At 49.1% G+C, this 20,903-nt stretch overlaps 2 protein-coding genes across 5 annotated transcripts in view; one reads left to right on the forward strand and one right to left on the reverse strand.

Annotated features, from left to right (window-relative positions):
• The window catches only part of SH3GLB2 (SH3-domain GRB2-like endophilin B2), a 19,834-nt gene extending 9,139 nt beyond the window's left edge, over positions 1 to 10,695 (forward strand). The window contains exons 4-13 of one of the 4 annotated variants that reach the window (XM_006892473.1): positions 3,911 to 4,044; positions 4,308 to 4,400; positions 5,725 to 5,736; positions 6,461 to 6,523; positions 8,245 to 8,268; positions 8,800 to 8,889; positions 9,473 to 9,573; positions 9,883 to 9,897; positions 10,032 to 10,272; positions 10,588 to 10,695. In XM_006892473.1, the coding sequence (XP_006892535.1) occupies positions 3,911 to 4,044; positions 4,308 to 4,400; positions 5,725 to 5,736; positions 6,461 to 6,523; positions 8,245 to 8,268; positions 8,800 to 8,889; positions 9,473 to 9,573; positions 9,883 to 9,897; positions 10,032 to 10,272; positions 10,588 to 10,695 (881 nt within the window). The remainder of the gene's footprint in view (positions 1 to 3,910; positions 4,045 to 4,307; positions 4,401 to 5,724; positions 5,737 to 6,460; positions 6,524 to 8,244; positions 8,269 to 8,799; positions 8,890 to 9,472; positions 9,574 to 9,882; positions 9,898 to 10,031; positions 10,273 to 10,587) is intronic. The other 3 variants (XM_006892474.1, XM_006892475.1, XM_006892476.1) reach the window with 3 other exon arrangements.
• Positions 10,696 to 12,732: 2,037 nt separating this feature from the next.
• NUP188 (nucleoporin 188kDa) overlaps positions 12,733 to 20,903 on the reverse strand; it is an 84,864-nt gene continuing 76,693 nt past the window's right edge. The window contains exons 31-44 of the mRNA XM_006892477.1: positions 20,785 to 20,862; positions 20,261 to 20,346; positions 19,864 to 20,009; positions 19,398 to 19,579; positions 16,748 to 16,948; positions 16,470 to 16,562; positions 15,318 to 15,476; positions 14,911 to 15,048; positions 14,162 to 14,236; positions 13,849 to 14,085; positions 13,609 to 13,740; positions 13,280 to 13,353; positions 13,050 to 13,179; positions 12,733 to 12,909 (exon numbers count right to left, since the gene is read on the reverse strand). Of these exons, the coding sequence (XP_006892539.1) occupies positions 12,733 to 12,909; positions 13,050 to 13,179; positions 13,280 to 13,353; positions 13,609 to 13,740; positions 13,849 to 14,085; positions 14,162 to 14,236; positions 14,911 to 15,048; positions 15,318 to 15,476; positions 16,470 to 16,562; positions 16,748 to 16,948; positions 19,398 to 19,579; positions 19,864 to 20,009; positions 20,261 to 20,346; positions 20,785 to 20,862 (1,908 nt within the window). The remainder of the gene's footprint in view (positions 12,910 to 13,049; positions 13,180 to 13,279; positions 13,354 to 13,608; positions 13,741 to 13,848; positions 14,086 to 14,161; positions 14,237 to 14,910; positions 15,049 to 15,317; positions 15,477 to 16,469; positions 16,563 to 16,747; positions 16,949 to 19,397; positions 19,580 to 19,863; positions 20,010 to 20,260; positions 20,347 to 20,784; positions 20,863 to 20,903) is intronic.

Here is a 20,903-nt window from a genome sequence, read left to right on the forward strand (position 1 = left end):
TGTTGTTGTTGTTATGTGCCGTCGAGTCGTTTGCGACTCATAGCGACCCTATGTACAACAGCCCTAAACTCTGCTCTGTCCTGTGCCAATTGCACCGCCTCTGACACACCATCCCGCTTACTCCAGTCACTGAATCAGTCCAACTCATAGAGGGCCTTCCCCTCTTGCACCGTCCCTCCACCCTCCCAAGCATGATGTCCCTCTCCAAGGACCTCTCCCCTCTTACATCATGTCCAAAGTATGTTTCTTTTTTTTTTTTTCTTTTTTTTAAATTTTCTACCGGGGGATAGCGCACACGCAGTCCCCCACTACCACAAATTATGCAGTCGAGTTTCCCGCATTTGGGGAAATCGCAGGGGTCAGCACACCCAAAGTATGTTTTGATTGACATAATGTCTTCAAGGTTCATCTATGTGGTGATGTCTGTTAGGGCTTCAATAAATACTTCATTGTTTATGGTGAGCTCTCGTGGGTTAATGCACAAGGAGTTGCACTGCTGGCCCCAGAGGTTATGCCTCTCTGGAAGTTCAAATCCATCAGCAGCTCTAGGGAAGAAAGATGGATGTCTCCTCCTGTGTGATTTACAGCCTCAGGAACCCACTGAAGCCATGAGTCAGTTCTCACCCAGGGCAGTGAATGGAGTCATCGTGTGCACATTCTCATTGTGTTTATGCATGTAACATCATGTACTCATTGTGTTTATCCATGCATCTGTTGATGGGCATTTGAATTGTTTTCACTTTTTGGCTAGTGTGAATAGTGTGGAAATGAAGATGGGTGTGCATGAGTCACTGCTTTTAATTACTGGGTCATATGGTGTTTCTATGTTTAATTTTTTGAGGGCCTGCCAAACTGTTTTCCTCAGCACTTGCACCATTCCCATTTCCTCCAGCATCGTACTAGTGTATTTCTCCACATCTTCTTCAATGCTTGATATATTCTGGGTGGATTTTTGTTGTTGCTGCTGTTTTTTTTAATATAATTGTCATCTTAGTGGATGTGAAAAGGATCCCTGTGCTGTTGTGTGTGCTTCGTGTTGAGCTGCTGACCAGAAGATCAGGGATTCACATTTACTGTCTGCTCCATGTGAGAAAGATGGGCGGCCTCTGGCCGCAAAGATTTAGCCTGGAAAGTCCAATGGAGGGTTGCTATGAGTTGTAATTAACTGGACAGCAGTGAGGTTTGAAATTAGTGGCTATGAAAGGGGACTTCCTGGTTAAGAAGTTAAATGCTCAGCTCCTAAACCTGCTTGCCACTTCTGGGAGAAAGAACAGTCAGCTTCAATGAAGGATTATAGCTTTGGAAACCCTAAGGGGCCCTTCTGCCCTGTCCTGTGGAATCTTTAAGAGTTGGGAACAACCCAGGGGCAGTGGGTTATGTGCCTTTCCCTGATCACTATTGATGATAAGCATCTTTTCCTATGCTTGTTAGTTATTTGTATATCTTTTTTTTTAATTATTATTTTGTGTGTATGTGTACCGTCAAATCAGATCTGATTGGTACAGGAGGATATTGCTCCTCCTTCTCCGGCAGAGCATCCAGTGGATTCGAACCGTGTACCTCTGGGATTGCAGTGCAGCTTCTTGCCACTAGGCCACCAGTGTATATCTTATTTTTAAAAAAAATTTGTATGTATCTTCTGTGGCAAAATATCTCAGCAGATCCTTTGTTTATTTCTTAATTGGATAGTTATTTTTATTATTGTTGATTATTAAGAGTTCTTGATATATTTTGGATATTAAACTTTTTTTAAAATTTTTTATTTTTTTTTATTTATTTTATTATTATTATTTGTGCGTGTGTGTGTGTGTGTGTGTGTGCGCGCGCGCATGTACCGTCAAATCAGATCTGACTGGTACAGGAGGAAATTGTCCCTCCTTCTCTGGCAGAGCATCTGGTGGATTCGAACCCTGTGCCTCTGGGATTGTAGTTGCAGCTCCTTGCCACTAGGCCACCAGAGCTCCCCTAAACTCTTTTCTGATACATAGTTTCCAAATATTTTCTCCGATTCAACTGAATGATTGCTTTTTCATCTTGATAATGTCCCTTGATGCACCAAAGTTTTCATTTTGATGAGGTCCAGTTTATTTTTTTCTCCTTGTTACTTATTAATTTGGAATCAAATCTAAGACGCTCCATTGCCTAAAAGAATGTCCTAAAGCTTTGTCTCTGTTTTCTTTAAGAGTTTCTTGATTTGGGTGCTTATGCCTCTGGAGTAGGCTATTTTGAGTTGAGGTATGGGTCTATTTTTTTGCATGTGGAAATCCAGCTGTCTAAGCACCATGTTGACAAGCCTCTTCTTTCTCCATTCAGTGGATTTGGCACCTTTGTTGAAAGTTTACTGGCAGTAGATCTCTATTTCATTGTTCTGTATGTTAATCCTTATAACACAGTTTTTACTGCTATAACTTTATAGTTCAGTTTTTATTACTGTAACATTTTGAAATCAGAAATATGAGTCCTCTTTCATTGTTCTTCACCACTCCCACCTCACTCCCTCTCCCCGCCCAGATTATTTGGGGTATTCTGAGTCCCTTGTGATGCTGTCTGAATTTGTGAATAGGCTTTTGCTATGCTCAGTTGGCACTCACTGCAAGTGTAGACCAGTGTCATTGTGAAAGGTGGTGCCACTTGACCTTGATGTCTCCCAAGTGTTTGGTTTTTTTTTAAATTTTATGTGTGTGTGTGTGTGTGTGTGTGTGTACTGTCAAATCAGATCTGACTGGTATAGGAGGAGATTGTTCCTCCTCCAGCAGAGCATCTGGTGGATTTGAACTCCACACCCCTGGGGTTGCAGTGCAGTTTCTTACCACTAGGCCACCAGAACTCGCCTACCAAGTGTTTTAGTGTACACGTGTTCACTCTGTTCCCCCCACCCTTACTCTCTTTTACCAAGGTCCAGTTGTTCTTGAATAAATATTTCAACAAAATAATTTGTTACTTTGTTCTTTTGTATCGTCTAATTGGAACTAAGTTGACCCTCCAGCGGGTTTTCAGAAGCAGTAAATTGCATGGGAGGAGATTGTCCGTCCTTCTCCCACAGAGCAGCTGGTGGATTTGAATTTTGTGCCTTCGGGATTGCAGTGCAGCTTCTTGCCACTAGGCCACCAGTGTCCCCTTGTTACTTACCTCTGGCCAATTTCCAGAGCCTTAAAATGCTTAGTTTTTTTGACAGCTTTGTCCACTTTTATTACTATTTTTTGGAACGAAGGCTTGTTGACCTCCTCTTTCTTGGCATTGCAGGCTACTCCCATCACAGTGTTTTTTGAGCTGGCTTATAGCTGCACGGCAATGGGCTCGAGTGTGTCAGAGATTGTGGAGTTGGCACAGAGTAGGACAGAGTTCAGGTCTATTGTTTATAGGATCACTATGAGTCAGAGACAATAAGGTTGGCACAGGATAGAGCAGGGTTTAGGGCTCTTGTACATAGAGTCGCAAGCAACTTGATGGCACATAACAACAACATGAATCATACTAGACTTGACAGCACATAATAATAATTGCTGCATAGAAGTCCCGTTTTGGATGCCTCACTGCTTATTGGTCAGCCCTCAGTTGATATATAGGGAGCTGGTGGCCAAGTGTTAAGAAATTGTGCTGCACCCCCCCCAAAGTGAATGATTTGAATCCACCAGCTGCTCTGTGGGAGAAGGATGGGTTGTCTGCCCTCTGTGTGATTTGCTGCCTCTAAAAATCCACTCAAGGGTCAGCTGTGGGTTGGTTCCACAGCTGTGGGCTGGTTGACCTGACGGCACACAACAGCAACAGCCGATAAAGATTGTTCCACACCTTGCCAGCAAATCATTCTCCACTCAGCATCCTTGCTCAGGCCTCTTCAGCATGTCTTCCAGGCTTGCCTGTTTCCTGCATAGACTAGACGTGAGCTTCTCCTCACCCTTTATTTTCTCAGGGAAGACCCTGATCAAGGTGGCCGAAGCGGAAAAACGCCTGGGAGGAGCTGAGCGGGACTTTATCCACACAGCCTCCATCAACTTCCTCACACCCCTGCGCAACTTTCTGGAAGGAGATTGGAAGACGATTTCGGTGAGGGGCCTGGGGATATGCAGTTTGTTGGTAGTAGGGATCCCATGAACACAGGTTCTCCTTCCCTTGCTGGGACCCCAGAACTCTTGGGACCTCCTCAGATATGACTTCGGTGATTGAATGTGCTTGTCCTCTCCTCTTTGGGCCTCAGTGTCCTTGTCTTGACAAGACAACCTCATGGACACTTGTGGGGCCACAGCCAAAGGTTTCCACGTGCTGCCTCAGTTCTCACTGTTGCTACCTCCCAATGCCCCTACTCACAGAAGGAGAGGCGGCTCCTTCAGAACCGGCGCCTGGACTTGGATGCCTGCAAAGCACGGCTGAAGAAGGCCAAGGCCGCGGAAGCCAAAGCCACGGTAAGTGTCCTGCTGGCTTCCAGCCACCAGATTCCGGCTGGAGCCACAGAGCTGTGAAGGGACCTGATGTTCAGCATGACCTCTCTCCTCCCTCTCTGCCTGGAGTGGCCTGGCTGGGGGATGCTGGGGTGGGCTGGTCATTCAGGCCATGCCTTTCTGTCTTCTATCCCCAAGGGAACCCAGGTGCCCTCAGAGCTCTGGGTCCCAGGGCAGTCATTTACGAGGTGGGTGAACTAGTGCAGCCCCCACCTGGGTCCAGGGCAGCCCACAGCTTCCCAAACAGACAGTCGAGTCTCTCGCATGCCCCTTCCCTGCCCTTCCTGGATGCTCTCCTCTGTCCCCGGCTCTGCCCGGGCATGGCTCCCCCTTACTAACTTCCTCCCCTGCTGCTCGAACACTGGGCTGAGGGTGCCCCATCCTGAGGCTCCCCTGCCATGATGTGGCGGACCTTAGAGCTGGACTGTCTAGCCACTTAGAGGGTGTCTAAGGGACTCTTTCAAGAGCCCTGTGAGACTGGGCAGGACCTGGGCCCTCTGGGTTCCCCTGTCATTTCGGAAGGCCTGGCTGAACCATGGGCCATAGCGTGTGAGGGAATTTATCTAGGGCTCGGTCAGTACTAGGAGAGCTGGGCCCGAGTAGACACAGTCCTGGGACGCAGGCTGCTCAAGGGTGCTGTGGTCTGCAGATGACCTCACTTCCTGTAGAGCTGACTCCCAGGTCTAAGGTGTATTAGGGAAACTGCCCAGGATCTATCTGTCCAGCCTCTCAGCTCAGGAAGCCCTGGCCCTTCCCTAATTCACAGCTACCCATGAAAGTCGCAGTCCTGAACCACCTTTCCGTCCCCTGCCGCCGTGTAGCCACAGAATGCTGGGACCAGTCACGGGCAGGCTGTCAGCTCACCCAGGTCTAGGATGGAGGCAGGCGCTCAGCCGCTGGAGTCTTGGGGTTGGCTAGGTGCTCTGCTGGTTACTGGGATATGGGATAATATCTCCACTTCCTCCACCTGGCAGGCGAGGGAAGCCTTTCCATTGTCACTGGAGTGGCACTAACTCTTGGCCAGTTGGTTGGCCCAGACAATCTCACACCTTTTAGGAAAGCCAGAAACCCTTTCCAGAGCTGTGAGCCAGGCAGCCCCAACTATAATATCCCAACACACCCGCCACACCCTCCTTAGGACTCCCTTCAGCAGGTAGGGCTGTGTGTACCTGTCTGCGTAGTGTCCCCCTCCATTAGGGCCTGGGGGGGCCTGCTCCCGCCTGCACTGTGGACTCACTAACTCTTTGTTTTTGTTCTTTTCTGTTCTGCTTTGGGTAACTTGGCTCAGTGTGAGGGAGATGTGAGTATACCTGTCCCACGTGCTGTGCTGCTGCTCGAGTTGCCCATCTTGCCCTTGGGCTCATGGGGCGGTGGCCCGCCCAGGGCGTATCCTGGGGGCATTTTGCAAGCAGCTGGTCTCTCCACCAGAATCTCTACCATGGGTAGCCTCTGGTTTGGGGGGAATGCCAGGCATTGGAGCCTGTGGGTCAGCTTTTTGCAAATGTTGAAAGCCTGTCAACCTGTCTGTCCATGCATCCATCTGTCCACCCTCATTGTTGGGGAGGGGCCTGGTCCTTGATGCAGGTGTGTGGTGAATCTGGGATGGAGAAAGCTGCGGTGGGGGCAGGCTCCATGGGATTGTAGTTCTAATTGGGGTGTCTGAGTGAGAATGGTCAAGGAAGAAGAAGGGGGCATGAACCCATGGGCCAGGGGCTGGACCCAGCCTGTGGCTTACCCAGGAGCAAGGGTGCCAGCAACAGCCACACTCTCTTTGCCAGATCGGCTCTTGGGGAATCCCTAGCTGGGTCCCCACTTGATCTTTGTCTCAACTCTGTCTCTAAGCCCTCCTGTTCCCAGGAGGTTAGAGTGAGAGGAGAGTGTCCATGTTGTGTTTGTCTGTAGCCTCCTGTCCCCAGGGCTTGGGGCTCCTGGCATCTCTCTGTGGGAGACTCTGGGGTGGCCTCCTGGCCTCAGCCCTGGCTCCAGCCCAGCATGACCCCCCTGTGAACTCTGTTCTCCGCCAGACGGTGCCTGACTTTCAGGAGACTAGACCTCGTAATTACATTCTCTCGGCCAGCGCCTCCGCGGTAAGCGCCCCCCTCCCATCCCACCTCCAGCCTCTCCCAACATCCCACTCCTATACCTGGCCCAGACCCCAGTGGAAAAGGGCCAGAGGGTAAGGCAAGGGGCTCTGTACATGTGGATGGGCGAGACCTGAGGCTGGGAGGAAGCAGTAGAGGGTGAAGGGGAAGAAGCAGCGCATACCTCTGCCCACCCTTCTGTCCCCTGTGACCGTGGTGCTAGACCTGCTTTGCCTAACAAGATGCTTACATGGAGGCTCAGTCCAGAACAGCGTGGTGAATTTAGGACAGTGCTTGGCCCACCTTTGGGGGGTCCCGAGTGTCTGCGTGCTCCCCGTCATTGCAGCCCTGACTAAGTGCCACCCATACTCCATCTTCACATGCCATCCACTGAGGACTGGGTCTTGTGCAAGCTCTGGGGCTAGAGAGAAATAAGCCTGGCCTCATCCTTCCAGGGACTCAGACCATAAAGTCAGGTGACAGGGGTGGCTGCTGGCTTACCAACTGCCTTCGTAGGACATCGGGTAGGTGTGGTAACCCTGAAAAGTCCTTTACAGTGAGCCAGGGAGGGAGAGCATTGCAGGTAAAAGGGACAATATGTGCAGAGGCCAAGAGGCCTGAGGGTTTGCCCAAGAATAACTGAAACCTGAACTATAAGAAGGTGGGAAGTGTGGGGACAGGAGGTGGCCAGGGTCTGGATTGTACAGGCTTTGAGTGTCTCAGTGCTTTCTTCCCACACTCTCGAGATTCAGTATTCACTGTCGAGCTGGGAAATGGGCAGGCGCACACCCTCTGTGCACTGCTGTGCCTTTTCTCTGTTCTTCCATTTATCTTCCCACATGACTGGCCCTCCCGTCGACCCTGGGCTCTTCATTTCTGTTGTAACCATGTTGCCCCATGTTACTCGTGCCATCATTTGGTAGCTATGTGATTGTCCCTCAGAGTGCCGCTCCTGTGTCCCTCAAATGGTTCACTCTACCAGGCCCTACAGAGGTCATAGCCCGTGTTTTATCAGCCACACTGTGGTGGACATCTGTCCCTGTGGACTGGCCTTGTTTTGCTTTCCATAGTCCAGGTTTATTATCTTAGGATAGATTCTGGAAGTGGGCAGGAGAAATGGGTCTCCTAAGTCATGGTGGGGGGAGGGGGGATTTTTCTTCTTTAGACCTTGGATGACACTTCCTGCCCTTCTTCCTGGTCGGAGTGGGAGGAGAAATACCCCGGAGGGTGGAGACTGCCCTGTTTTTTTCTTTTGCCACTGAACCCCAGTGTGACTCAGGCACAAGGCTGTCTTTCTCTGCCGAAGAACAGGAAGGTTCAGTGACTGGCCCAGGGTCACGTGGTCCTGCCCCCCAGTGTTAGTCAAGTGTTAGGGTGGGATTGGGGGGGACATGTGGTCTCCAATCTGAGCTGGGGGCTTACACTGTAGGCGAGACTCAGGAGAAACGCTGGACTTCCCAGCTGGCTGGCCTTCCCTTCCTTGCATGCAGCATGTCAGACTGGACTGTGGTGGTCAGTCTCTGCTCACAGGCCTCGTCTCAGCCTCAGCTCTTGGTTTGGGGGTGGAGATGGCGTGGCAGGTGGAGGGAGGGGCTGAGAAGACCTTAGAGTTGGCCTGGGAGCTGAGGCAGGCAGAGGCTCTGCTTGAGCTGTCCTTCCCTGCCTGCCCTGCTGACTGGTGCCCACCTCCCCTTCCCTGCTGACTGGTCCTGTTGTGGTCTTCGCAGCTTTGGAGTGATGAGGTGGACAAGGTAAGTCAACATTGGGGGATGGTGGGAGAGGGAAGGAGATGGGTAAAAGGGGATGGGAAGTGGGGGTCCAGGTATCTGGTGTTAAGAGGAATCAGGCCTGATTTTCAATTCTGAGCTCTGCCCATCTAACACTCAGCTTTAGGGACTCTGTTTCCTTCTGCGGAGAAACACTCCAGAGGCTGGCAACACACAGTAGGCCCGTAACAGGCATTTGCTGACTGGAATTTTCCTTTAGGGTGGTATTATCAAAAGACCAAGATTAGGTGTGAACCCCCAGGGCAGAGCACAGGGGTCCTGTGGCTACTGGTCACAGGAATTGGCTAATTTAGGAGGGTCCTTGGTGGAGCTATAGCTTCTTCAGGGGATGGGGTCCTAAGCTCCAGAGCTCTTGGACTCCAGGTCTCTTGACTTCCTGCATGTGGAGAAGAGGAAGCTGCTCCTAGGTGGGCCTGAGGGCCTTGAAGGATGACAGAGGGCAGCAGGGAGAGGCCAGTGTCACCTCACACTCTTCTGGTGCCCTTCGCTTCCCAGGCTGAGCAGGAGCTCCGAGTGGCCCAGACAGAGTTTGATCGACAGGCAGAGGTGACCCGCCTCCTTCTGGAGGGCATCAGCAGCACTCATGTAAGTCCTGCCCTCCTTTTAAAATCAATTCTATATTTTTATTCTTCAGGATATATACAACAGAATATACACCAGTTTAACAATTCCTACCTCACTTCCTCTTCTTTTTTTTTTTTTAATTTTTTTTTCACTTCCTCTTCTGATCATCCAGTCTTGCCTCTAAACAATGCATGGGGACCCCCAAATGGGGTTCTGTGTTCTCAGGGGGATATAATGTGGGCACTGCCCAGAGATGCCTCGGGCAGATTCTGTCTTCACTAGAGCAGGTCCTGAATCCTACCCAAGGTAGGAGAGTTCTTTTTCTCAGGAAGCAAGTAGCTTGAGAAGAGTTTGGAATGCTCGGCCAGGGTCTGGCAGAGAAGATGACCAATCCCAAAGATCTGAGGTTCAAACACACCCGGCACTCCATGGGAGAAAGATGTGGCCGTCTTCCTCCTTAAAAATCAGGCCTTGGAAAGCAGTGGGGCAGTTGTACCCTCCTGTGCAGTCACTGAGTCTCGGAATCAGTTCCCTGACAGTTTTTGTTCAGAAGATGCAGCCTGTGAGTGGATGTGAAAGTCACCACTGTGCCTCTTCCCCACAGGTGAACCACCTTCGCTGCCTCCACGAGTTCGTCGAATCTCAGACAACTTACTATGCGCAGTGCTACCGCCACATGCTGGACTTACAGAAGCAACTGGGCAGGTGTGCGCACTGGGGATGGACACTAATTCTGAGCCTCCTGGGGGACTGTGGCTCCCAGATTCACTGAGTAGCCCATCTACCTCTAGGTTTGAACCTCTCCCGTTTGAGCTAAGAAAACTGAGCTGCTTACTCTGATAGGAGCCCTCATACCCTGCTCTAGCCCCTGATACCTCACAGTATGACAGGTGGCTGGGCTTGGTGACCTGAGCAGCAGTCAGGAAAATTCTGGGCATGGGGAGGAGAAGGGAGAAAAGTGCAGGCCATCTCACTGCCCCCCCCTCCCCCTTTGCTTTCCCCTCATGCTGTCAGCTCCCAGGGAGCCATGTAAGTAAGGAAGCTGGTGTCCTGGACAGGGTGGGGCCCTCATCTCTGGGAACGTTGAGTGGGCCTGGCTGCTAACCTATGTGGCAGGAGAGATTTGGCTTCCAGCTGAGACATGCCCCTCCTCTCCTGCCCAGATTTCCAGGCACCTTCGTGGGCACTACAGAGCCTGCATCTCCACCCCTGAGCAGTACTTCGCCCACAACCACTGCAGCCACGATGCCTGTGGGGCCCTCGGTGGCTGGCTTGGCCCCCACAGGAGAGGCTGCTCTCTGTCTGGAAGAGGTGGCCCCACCTGCCAGTGGAACCCGGAAGGCTCGCGTGCTCTATGACTATGAGGCAGCTGACAGCAGTGAGCTGGCCCTGCTGGCTGATGAGGTGGGCCTATGGGCTACAAAAGGTGGTAGGAAAAGGCCAGATTGAGAACTGTCTGAAAACTATGACTGAGAACATGGATGAGGCCTAAAGACATCCAGCCTGTGAGGAGTGCTGGGAGTAGGAGGAGGGTGAAGGCAGTCAGCTCCCATTTGTTAGCAGGAAGCACTTTCAGGGGAGTGGATTATTAGGGAGGTGAATGCCTATCCCTGGAGGTGTAGATGGCCTATATTGTGGGAAGTCCTAACTTGGTCCCCTCAGTCTAGGCAAAAGTTCTGCCCTTGGGTGAGCCTTGACCCTTTCTCCCTCCCTCTTCAGCTCATCACTGTCTACAGCTTGCCTGGCATGGACCCTGACTGGCTCATTGGCGAGAGAGGCAACAAGAAGGGCAAAGTCCCTGTCACTTACTTGGAACTGCTCAGCTAAGCAGGACCCCCTGCAGCCCCTGCCTGTTCTGGTCTAGGCAGGAGTCTGGGTGCAGTCCTGCCACTTGATTTCATCTGTTGGTAACCCAGCTGCTAAGGGTGGGGAGACTGACCCCTTCCTGCCCTTGCCTCTGGTCATCTAGATGTGAAGGAGCCCGAGGCTGATGATCTTTGTACCCACCCAGCCTTGCTTTTAACTGGTGGTTCTGGAGCCTCCAACCCTGCCTGCATCCCCAGAGCACCCCAGTCCTCCCCACTGTGCTAAGGAGGGAGGCTGCTGGCTACAGCGGCTGCACTTAGACCCTAAGCCCATGGTAGGAGTGGCAAGGAGAGCAGCTTTTTATTGCCAAAAGCAAAAGTGGGGGAACACAGCAGGGCAGGCAGGTCTTTGGTGGTCCTCAGGAACTAGACACTGTCCCCACTGGCTCAGCTTGGAGCTGGACGAGAAAACTGGCCAGAGAGGCAGGGGTGAGGAAGCGGTGGGCCCCGGAGCAGCATCCGGTGCTACCTTCCCCTCCCCCAGCCCTTACAGCTCAAGCCAAGTATGGTGGCCGCAGCCTTCACCTTTCCAAACTCACTTTTTAACGGATATTTTTACTTCTGCCTGTCTGCTTGCTCTATAGCCAATGAAAAATAAAAAATGATCCTTTGTGTGCAAGCTGCCTGGGTTCCTGTCAGGCTGCTGACCTTGGGCTGGTCTGAAGGTGGGAGAAGGGTGCACAGTGTCACACTTGGCAGGGTTCCTTTCTTGGGTGATGTTCAGGAATGAACAACATACTCTGCTGTAGGTTGCTCTCCGCAGACATGGCAGATTCCTCGCCACTCTCCCTTTTTCCTGGGCCTGGAGTCATACTCTTGAATGACAGTGCTCTGCCTGTATGTAAAGCTACATGGTAAACATGTATTCCTAAGAAATCATCCCTAAATTCCTACAATCATGGAACGAACTATAAAATTTCTATGACAGTTTAGGCTAGAGAAACAGCTTCTTGTGTTCCAGACAGTGAGTCAAATATAAACATGCTTTCACATTTTCATGGTGACCTTACATTATATAGCAAGTAGTGTCCCCATTTCACAGATTAGAAAGAATGGCTCAGGGAATTAGTCCTAAAGCACCACAGTTGGCAAGTGCCTAAGCAAAGACTCACACCCAAGTCAATTTGATTCTAGAAGCTAAAGTGGATGGCGTTTAGGTACAGGCTAAATCCTTAGCTGGGAATGGCACTCTATGAATTAAATTAGGTCCTCAGGAGGCCAATGACCAGGTCCCACTGCTGAAACTTCTAAAGGGAGATGGGATGACAAGGGCAATGAGCTATAAATAGGAAGTAGCAAAGCTTCAAGAGAGGCTACCCCCAGCAATAAACGTAATCAGCTGGTCAAGTGGAGGAGGAGGGATGGGACGAGGCTCAGGCAGGCCAAAGAAGGGACACTCCCCCACAGCTATAATGTACGAGAAGCACCAGAAAGGGATATTTGTGAGTTAACAGCCTACCTTGACCATCCCAGGCCTTTGGCTAGGAGATACTACTGTTCTAAGAGCTGGCTAGTGGCTCCTGCACTTTGAAAGCACTTACTGTACAACAACCTATAAACAGTCTTTTAATATTTGTATAAATAGACCACAGTATTACCAAAAACTGCCAGAACAGAGCATGGAAAACATTTTCAAACCCGTGCATACCCATTCCCTTCTGAACTGCACAAGGCATTGGTCCCCCATTTTCTCCCCTGGGTGGGGATCAAATGCTGTGGGGGAATGCTGGAAGGAAAGGACTTCACCTCTAGGATATATTAAGGTGAGGGCCTGAGGCCAGGGGACCCTTGGCTCCCCTCCCCTGCTGTTGACTTCTTGATCTGTTACAAAAATAATGCCAGTGGACAGGAGGTTGGAGTCATGTCTACTTTGCAGAAAGGGTGATGGGGCTGTGTTGAGGCACAGATGGGCCCCTCGAAGAAGGTCAGCAGCAGCCCCACTGCCCAGGGTTGCTGTGCAGGCTGGTGGATAGTGGTAAGTGGGCAGCAGGCCAGAACCTTATCTCTGCACATGTCGGACGAAGGCCTGCACCAACTGGATCAGAGGCTCCTGGCTCTCAGGGCTGGCTTTGGAGAGAGAGGTGGATTTTCCCTGAGATGAAGGGAGGACTCCAGTAGCAGGGGAGCTGGGGGCACCCCGGCGAAAGTAGCGTGAGAGGCTAGAAAGCAGCGTGCTCTACAAGGAAAGAGAAAAACTTGATTAATCCCAGTGCTGCTGGCTTCAGGATTGGCCACAGGAAGTGGGGAGGCCTGATAGGATGCAGGAGGCTTTCTCTGCTAGCCTAGCCCTCTTTATCACAACCCTCCTATTCATACCAGCTCTGAACTGAGCTCCTGCTTCATCCGCTGCTTATCCCGGGGATGGACAGCTGGATCCCTCAGGTAACGCATTGCCTGGGAGATGAGCAGGTAGAAGCAGTTCTCCATGGTAAACATCAGAAGGGATCTGAAAGGATGGGGTTTTTGTTGGCACTGTTGAGAAAGCCGAACTGGCAGGTGCAAAGCAGGCTGTTAAGCTAAGAGAAGAGCAAATTCAAAGGTCTTACTTTAGTGTTCTGGTCCCTTCCACCTGTGTGGCAAGCCCCACAGCTTGGGTGAGGGGCTCTTTTTTTTTGTCCAGCTGCAGAAAGAAGCAATAGACCAGAGCCTTAAGATAATAATAGTAAGTGCTCTCATGTATTTAATCTGTTTATTTAATGTTCCTACTTGCATTTAACTTCATACGAATTCTAATAGGTAGGTTCTATCATAATAATTTTATGAAGAGGAACAGGTTTGTTCTAGTTTAGGTAAGATCCCAAGGTCATAGTGAAGAAATGGTAGGCTGGTGGAGAACGTGGACTGAAGGGCAAGCAGCTGATAACACCTCACTTACCTCTCCCAGCATGTTCAGAGCTACGTTCACTGTTGCCAGAAGTGTTCCAAAGGATGGGGCTACCTCAGAATCAAAGGTAGGAGTAGTAAAGCTCAGGGCAAATAAAAAGTTGTACTCTGCCAGGTCCAGGGACTGTTAGACAAGAAAAAAAGGCCAGTTAGGACCCTGGAGAGCTCGCAAGCATAGAGCAGAACATAGCAAAGACTCCAAGATTCACTCCTGGAAGGGGGCAGCTGGTACCTGATCCAGCAGAATCTGACAGACATCTGGGGTGAAGTGGCGCAGTGCTGCCAAAGTCCTACTGAGGATCTTGAGAAGGCCATGCTGCACTGTGCGCAAGGCTCGCTGCTTGGAGGCCTCTGTGTCTGCAGTTGGCTGCTTGGAGGGGGCAGAGCAAGAAGGGGCAGCTGGGCCAGCTGTGGGCGCCCGCTGGACTCGAGGGGCAACAGCCGAAGGGATGGCATCCCCATTTTTGTTCTGTGGGAGAATCAAGAAATGAAAATGGCATCTAGGGAAGGCAAGGGTGGGGGGCTCAGGGCACATGGCTTGTTACCTGTAAGTAGTGCTGAAGCATCTTGCGACTGTGCAGGAGGGTGGTGCAGGCCTGACACAGGTAGCCCAGGTTCACCTGAGATAGACCACAAGGGAGCATGAAGAAAGCTGCTCTTGGCAACAGCCCGGCCAACGCCGACTGACCAGACCAACTCAATAGGATTCCCCATGACACCATGCTCTCCTCTCACCTGCTGAGCAAACCTACTAACAAACCTTTTGCTACACCCTCTAGCACAAAATATGTAGTATGCTGCTAAAGGGCAAACTGTCATGGGGATCATGTCTGTTTATTTCCCTGAGACCTAAAATCCCGAGCTAAATAGCAGGCAAGTTATTATAAAACTGAAAGTACATAAATAAAATGGAGATTATTAATTCTTAAAGAAAGGCGGCGGCTTAGAAAGAAATACATGAAGGGACTTAACCAAAATCTCTTAACCAGCAAATGACAGAAACCCAATTGACTCCTAAGTTGGATTTTTTCTCTGCCTTCTTCTCACTCCTGCTGATTCTCAGTTTCAGGTCTGCTCCTAAGAGATCAGAATCAAGGTCTAAACCCAAGTTAAGTTCTGAACCTATGAAGCTGCCCTCTGCTGTGATGAAAAAGTTTACTTCTAGAGTAAGCTTCATGAAACTAAACCTATGTTCCCTAAACAATTCTGGTTTCAGGAAACAGCCTCCGGTTCACTGGAGATGCCCCAGAAAATATTAACCACACTGCCTAGAAAGCAAGCTGGATTCTCCCACCTGAACATCTCGCATGAGCTGAGGCAGGTGGAAATGCCATTCCTTCATATAGTTGGAGAGTTGCAGGATGAAGCCCACAGTATGGTCGGCCTCCTCTAGGCAGGCCAGACTCTGCACGGTCCTAACTGCATTCAGGCACTGGGAGGAGACAGGATAGCAGTGAGGGACCCAAATGGCTCAGGTTCCCCATAAGCCAGCTCTTGCCCTCCAGTGGAAGGCAGGTATTGGCCACACAAACACTGAGATAACAACCACAGGTGTTTGGCTTTATGACCAATAGGTTTCTGTCAGAGGAGATCCTAGATCTTCCCTTTCAGCTGTACTCAGATTGCCAAGCCTCCTGAACGGCTTAGACAGAGCTCTTATCCCTCTAACTGCCATCCCTGTGATGCTGGCAATCCCCTCACCTGTAAGGTCCGCTCCTGGTGAACACCTACAAAGTCCAGGGCCTCAGTCAAGAAGTTGTAGCGCAGGGTTTTTAGCAGCCTTTCCATCAATGACATAGACAGGCGGTAGACTCCTGGCCAAGAGGGGGCATCCAAGGACTTCCTAGAGGTGCTCGGTGTCTAAGACACAAACAACAGGCAAGCTTAGGACAGTATCACCAGAACCCCACTGACAGCAACAGGAAGGCTTCACAGAAACCGAGGGCCCACCTGGAATGGGCATATCTGCCAGGCAGATGGCACCACTGGAGAGGGTCAGAGGAAGAACACTAAGCAGAGAAACAAGAATCCTGAGCTCTTGACTCAGGTCTGCCACTAACAAACTTTGTCAACATGGATATGTCACTGTCCTGCTTGGCACTCACATTCTTCTTCTAAATGGTCTTAGCTTAATTTCTTATATTTCATGTTCTTAATAGAGTGAGATACGTGGCTGAAGACAAGTATCTTAAGATTAGAGGACATACATTAAACCAGGAGTCTCTGAGTATTGCAAATGGTTAACATATTCAGCTGCTAACTGCAATGCCAGAGGTTTGATACCTTGGAAGGAAGGTCTAACAATCTTCTACTAAAACCCCAGTTGCTGAAACTCTTACAGAGCACAGTGTCACTTTACACACATTAGGTCCCAGTCAACAGCAACTGGTATGAAATGTTTGGTTTTCTAAACTAGCAGTAACCAAGCTTCACAGAGGGCTGGGCAGTGAGTTCCTGTCACATGCTCACACCACCTACATCCCTTACATTCTTCACAGTCAAAGAGGGTAAGTATTAAGCAGAAGTCACAACTGCACCACTGCCTTGGGGACTGAATGAGGAAAGGACATCTGCTCTCATTATGACCCACGAGACCAGGGGCCTATTTTCTTCTAGCTTGGCCTTTGAAGCCTGGAATAGAAAGAATGCACCTCCTCTTTCACAGGTGGTGAGGATTGCCTGAATGGTGCTTTTCAGCGGTCAAGTTTCTTTTGCTTGATATTAGTGTCATGAATTCCTCACGATCGGTGTGTTAGACATGCTAATGGAGAAAAGAAACTTCAGGGGTACACAAAACTCTAAATAGTGATGGAGAGTGCATGTCACAACTGAAAATGAAGCTGGCACACTTACCTGCACTGTCCCATTGGTGCTTAGCTGGTACACACTCAGGAGGGGCAAACAAATACTCTGGGTAATGCCAGCTCCAGCCACTGCTGTGGCTCCCTGAAGGCAAAGTAGTAAAACAGAGCTTGTCACGACACCACCACTGTAGATGCCCAAGCGCACAGCCACTCTGCCCAGGGTCAGGGAGGGCTCTCAGACAAAGCTACAGCTTACAAGGAGACACGTGAACAATGTGTCAAACCACAAGCAAGGAGGTCCCTTCTGCCTTCAGGCTTACTTCCTACCTGCTGAGTTCGAGCCAGGGTGAGGAGCAAGTGCAGTGACGCTTCGGTGAAATGAAGATTCTGCTTCATGCGAAGGCTCACCTCCAAGGTGGTAAAGAGGGTCGGCAAAATGGGAAGTCTGCGGGTTACCTGCAGCCATGAGTCTCCATCTTCATCCACCTCACACAGCTCCTTAGCCAAGTGCAGACCCAGGACGCACACCTGCTAAGATTCAGGGAAAAGGAAGCAATCCATGAGAAGAAGAGAAGGCAGGCTGATAGTCCCAGACATTGGTTCTCAAAACCTTAACAGTCATTCACATCCCCAACGAAGCTGCTTGTCTAAATCAGAACTCATGATCTTTCCTCACCTGAGCATCTACTGCTCAGTGAATGGCAAAAACTCCACCCACTCTAATGAGCAACTAACAGCAGTTGTCCAAGACAATTCCTTCCCACTCAAAGGGAGCTCTGGTGGTTTAGTGGTAAAGAGGTGAGCTGCCAACCCAAAGGCACAGGTTCCACTAACTGCTCCACAGGGAAAAAGATAGGTAATCAACTTCTTTTTTTTTTACTTTTTTTTTTTTAATTATTTTTGTGTGCGTGTACCGTCAAATCAGATCTGACTGGTACAGGAGGAGATTGCCCCTCCTTCCCCGGCAGAGCATCTGGTGGATTCGAACCATGAGCCTCTGGGATTGTAGTTGCAGCTTCTTGCCACTAGGCCACCAGAGCTCCCCTAGGTAATCAACTTCTATACAATTTACTGCCTCTGAAAACCTTCTGGCGGGTTAGCTATGAGTTGGTTCTAACTCAACAGCACATAACACTACTCAGAATGTTCACAACTCAAAAAAAAAAGTTCACAACTCCCAACTGGTCACTTAACTATGCCACTGGCATGAAGTCTAAGTGGCACTGATGCCTCTTCATGACCATCCCACTGCCCATCCCACTGCCATCAATTCAAAGCTGACTCATGGCTGCCCTCGCAAGGCGATTTCAGGGTCAATCAGATAGGAGGAACCTGCCGGTCTTTCTCACACAGAACAGCTGGTAGATTTGAACCACCCACCTATGGGTTGCACTCACGCAGTATCCTCGTAAATGACTGTCCTCCATCCACTCTTGATCCTATGTAAGCTATGGTTTATACAATGCTCTTGACACTTATTTTGACCATGACACAGTTATTAAGTATCCTTTACACTGTTACCTATGTATCACTTTTTTAAAAAAAATTATTTTATTAATTTTAATGAACATTTACAGAGATTTTGGATTTCCATTCATTCATTGTTGCACTTTTCTCCTTGCCCAGGTCACTCCTCTCTTTGAAAAACAAACGAAAAATCCCTTCTTTGGTATACAATCCCCCGCACCCCTCCCACCGCCCCGAGTACACTCCACTATGCAACCTTAATTCTGGACTCTGGTGATAACCATAATACCCTATCATATTATCGCTTTTAAATTATTCTCTCCCTCATCTGTTTTAATGCAGTATACATAATTTATCCAGTTTTTCTCAGTCTTACCCCAACCCTGATGTCAGTCCCATTCTACAACAGTGGCACCATGCAGTATTTGTCCTTTTGTTATTTTTTTTTATTTGTCCTGTTGTGACTGAGATATTTCACTCAGCATAATGTCCTCCAGGGTCACCCATTTTGAATAATATTGCATGAGTTCCTTGTTTTTTCAATGCAGCGTCGTATTCCACTGTGTGAATACACCGCACTTCTCTATCCATTCGTTTGTTGATGGGCCTAAGTATCACTTTTATATCATACAAAATAGTTAAATATTTTCTTTTGCATTATAGTCTACCATATTAAAAAAAATTATTGAAACAAAAAGAACTGATTTTGAGACCCATAGTTTGAAAAAACATTGTATCCTGATAATCTCACTGCTAACCCAAAGGTAGGTCATTCAAATTATTCTAGTAGAGAATCTGCTTCTATAAAGATTAGACTCAAAGAAACTATGCAGGGCAGTTATAATCTGTCACATGGGGTCACTACGAATTGAAGCTTACTCAGTAGCACTCAACCAATGACGACATAGCCACAGTGATCTCACCAGAGTAAAAATATGATCAGGTAGGTTTTTTTCACCCCTTAAACATCATGAATTCGTATCTAACTAAGACCCTTCATAGTTGCACATCCTCTAACAAGCCCCTCCCCTTCGCAGGCCCAGTTCAGCCCACTTTCCCCACACCATCCCTTGCTCTACTTAGTGCTGACACCAGCTTTCCCTCAGGTCACAAGATGCTCCTGACTCATGCCTTACCACATATGTGCTGCTCTCTCGATCCAAATATTTTCTCCCTGAATCCTCTGAGTGCCTGGCTCCATTAAGCTAATCAATGAAAAGGCACTTTCTCCAGGAACTCTTCCCTCTGTTCTCAGATTGGATTAGAATCTGAGGTTATACAGTTTTTCCTATACTTCCTTTTGTAGTACCTATCAGAGAATTTCTAAGTTGCTCTGCACTATCCTGTATACTATTTCCCACTAGGCAAAGAACTCCTCTGGTAGAGTGAGCACCTACCTGTCTTGTATACTTATCACTCATAGGGCCAGCACTGGACCCAGCAAAGAAGAGGCAGGCAGTTATTTGTCTGATGTGTGAAAGGCAGATTGTGCCCTCGGATACCTCCTCACCCCATCACGTTGGTCCTTGTGCCTAGGCCGAGAGCAGTCATCTGTCTCCATGCTGTCCTTGTCCTCGGTGGTGCTACCTGATGCCAAGCTGTGGCGGGTCTGGTCAAAGAGTGCGATCACCTCTTCTTGGAGAGTCTCACAGACATTAAACACCAGCTGGGAGTACTGAGGAATGTCACTGACTGTAGAGCAGACAGGGAGAGGACAATGTCATACTCACCTTATTGATTCTCAATGCACAACAAACTCTCCTTTCAAGACAGGTGATTGGGAATACAATCTGATGGTAAGAGGGAAAGTTACCTGTCTCATCGAGGAAAGGATGGGCATAAAAGTAGGGAAGAAAAAGCATTTTCTAGAAGACAAAAGTTCTAAGGGTGAAAACAAGGACTTCCTAACTAGGGAAGGCTGCCAGCAGGTTTAGAAGCCTCCTATCACTACTTCTCAACTGTAGCCTGCTCCTCACCTCTCATCTCCTTCATCTGCAACACTGTGATGAACGCAGAAAACACCTTGGCCTTGGTCTTCTCCATAAGTTGCTGGTCAGCCTGTAGTACTCCTTCCAAGATGTCCGTCAAGGGGCCCAGAATTTCATCCACAGAACCTAACTCTCTAGAAATAATGTCAGGGTGCAAAATGAATGATAATATACTTCACAAAAAAGCCACAAATACCTCTGCCCCATGTTAGGATGTCAACTCAGCAATCACTGCTGCCTACATGTGTTTGTTATTAGTCTCATCCACTATGACAGAACGATACAATGAACCTAGAGCCCATTTTAGGCCCTACTCCCACTGAGTGAGGTAAAGGGTCAATAAAGAAGTAAACAGTGGAGCAGGCTCCTGGCCTCAAGGCCTTACCTTTTCCATTGCCGGAGGAGGATAAGCAATAAAGTACACATCATAGAGCCAAGGCGGAGGCAGTTCACAGAGGTTGAAACGAGGAGCTGAGGAAAGACAGCAGAGCAGTTAAGAGTTCAGCTTTCTGTGAAGGACAGGAAATCCCAGCACCACACACTTGACCCCAGCAGTATGCTCACAAGGATGAGACAAAGGGGAGAGGCCACAGGATGGCGTAGTGGCAGCAGGCATCAGTTTCCCTACTGCTGTCTTGGGTCTCCCAAGCTGAGGCCTTTGATTTGATCACTTGGGCAGCTTGCTGACTTTTTTTTTTTTTTTTTTTTTTTTAATTATTTTGTGTGCGTGTACCGTCAAATCAGATCTGACTGGTACAGGAGGATATTGCGCCTCCTTCTCCGGCAGAGCATCTGGTGGATTCGAACCGCGTTCCTCTGGGATTGAGCTTGCTGACTTTTAACTTGCTGCAATTTAACATCAGAGATCTCTTCCCTTAAAGAAATGTAGAGTCCCTCAGACACACTTACTAAGGCTTTGGTCCCATCAAGCACTTCAAGAAAGAGCTGGCAACGTACTGCAGAGTCAGTCAGGTGCATTACATCTGCCTGTAATGGAACAAAAGGTTTTGATTGAGAATATTTCCCAG

Source organism: Elephantulus edwardii, unplaced genomic scaffold, assembly GCF_000299155.1.
Source record: "Elephantulus edwardii isolate Elephantulus edwardi_28Jun2011 unplaced genomic scaffold, EleEdw1.0 scaffold00116, whole genome shotgun sequence".
NCBI classification, from domain to species: Eukaryota; Metazoa; Chordata; class Mammalia; order Macroscelidea; family Macroscelididae; genus Elephantulus; species Elephantulus edwardii.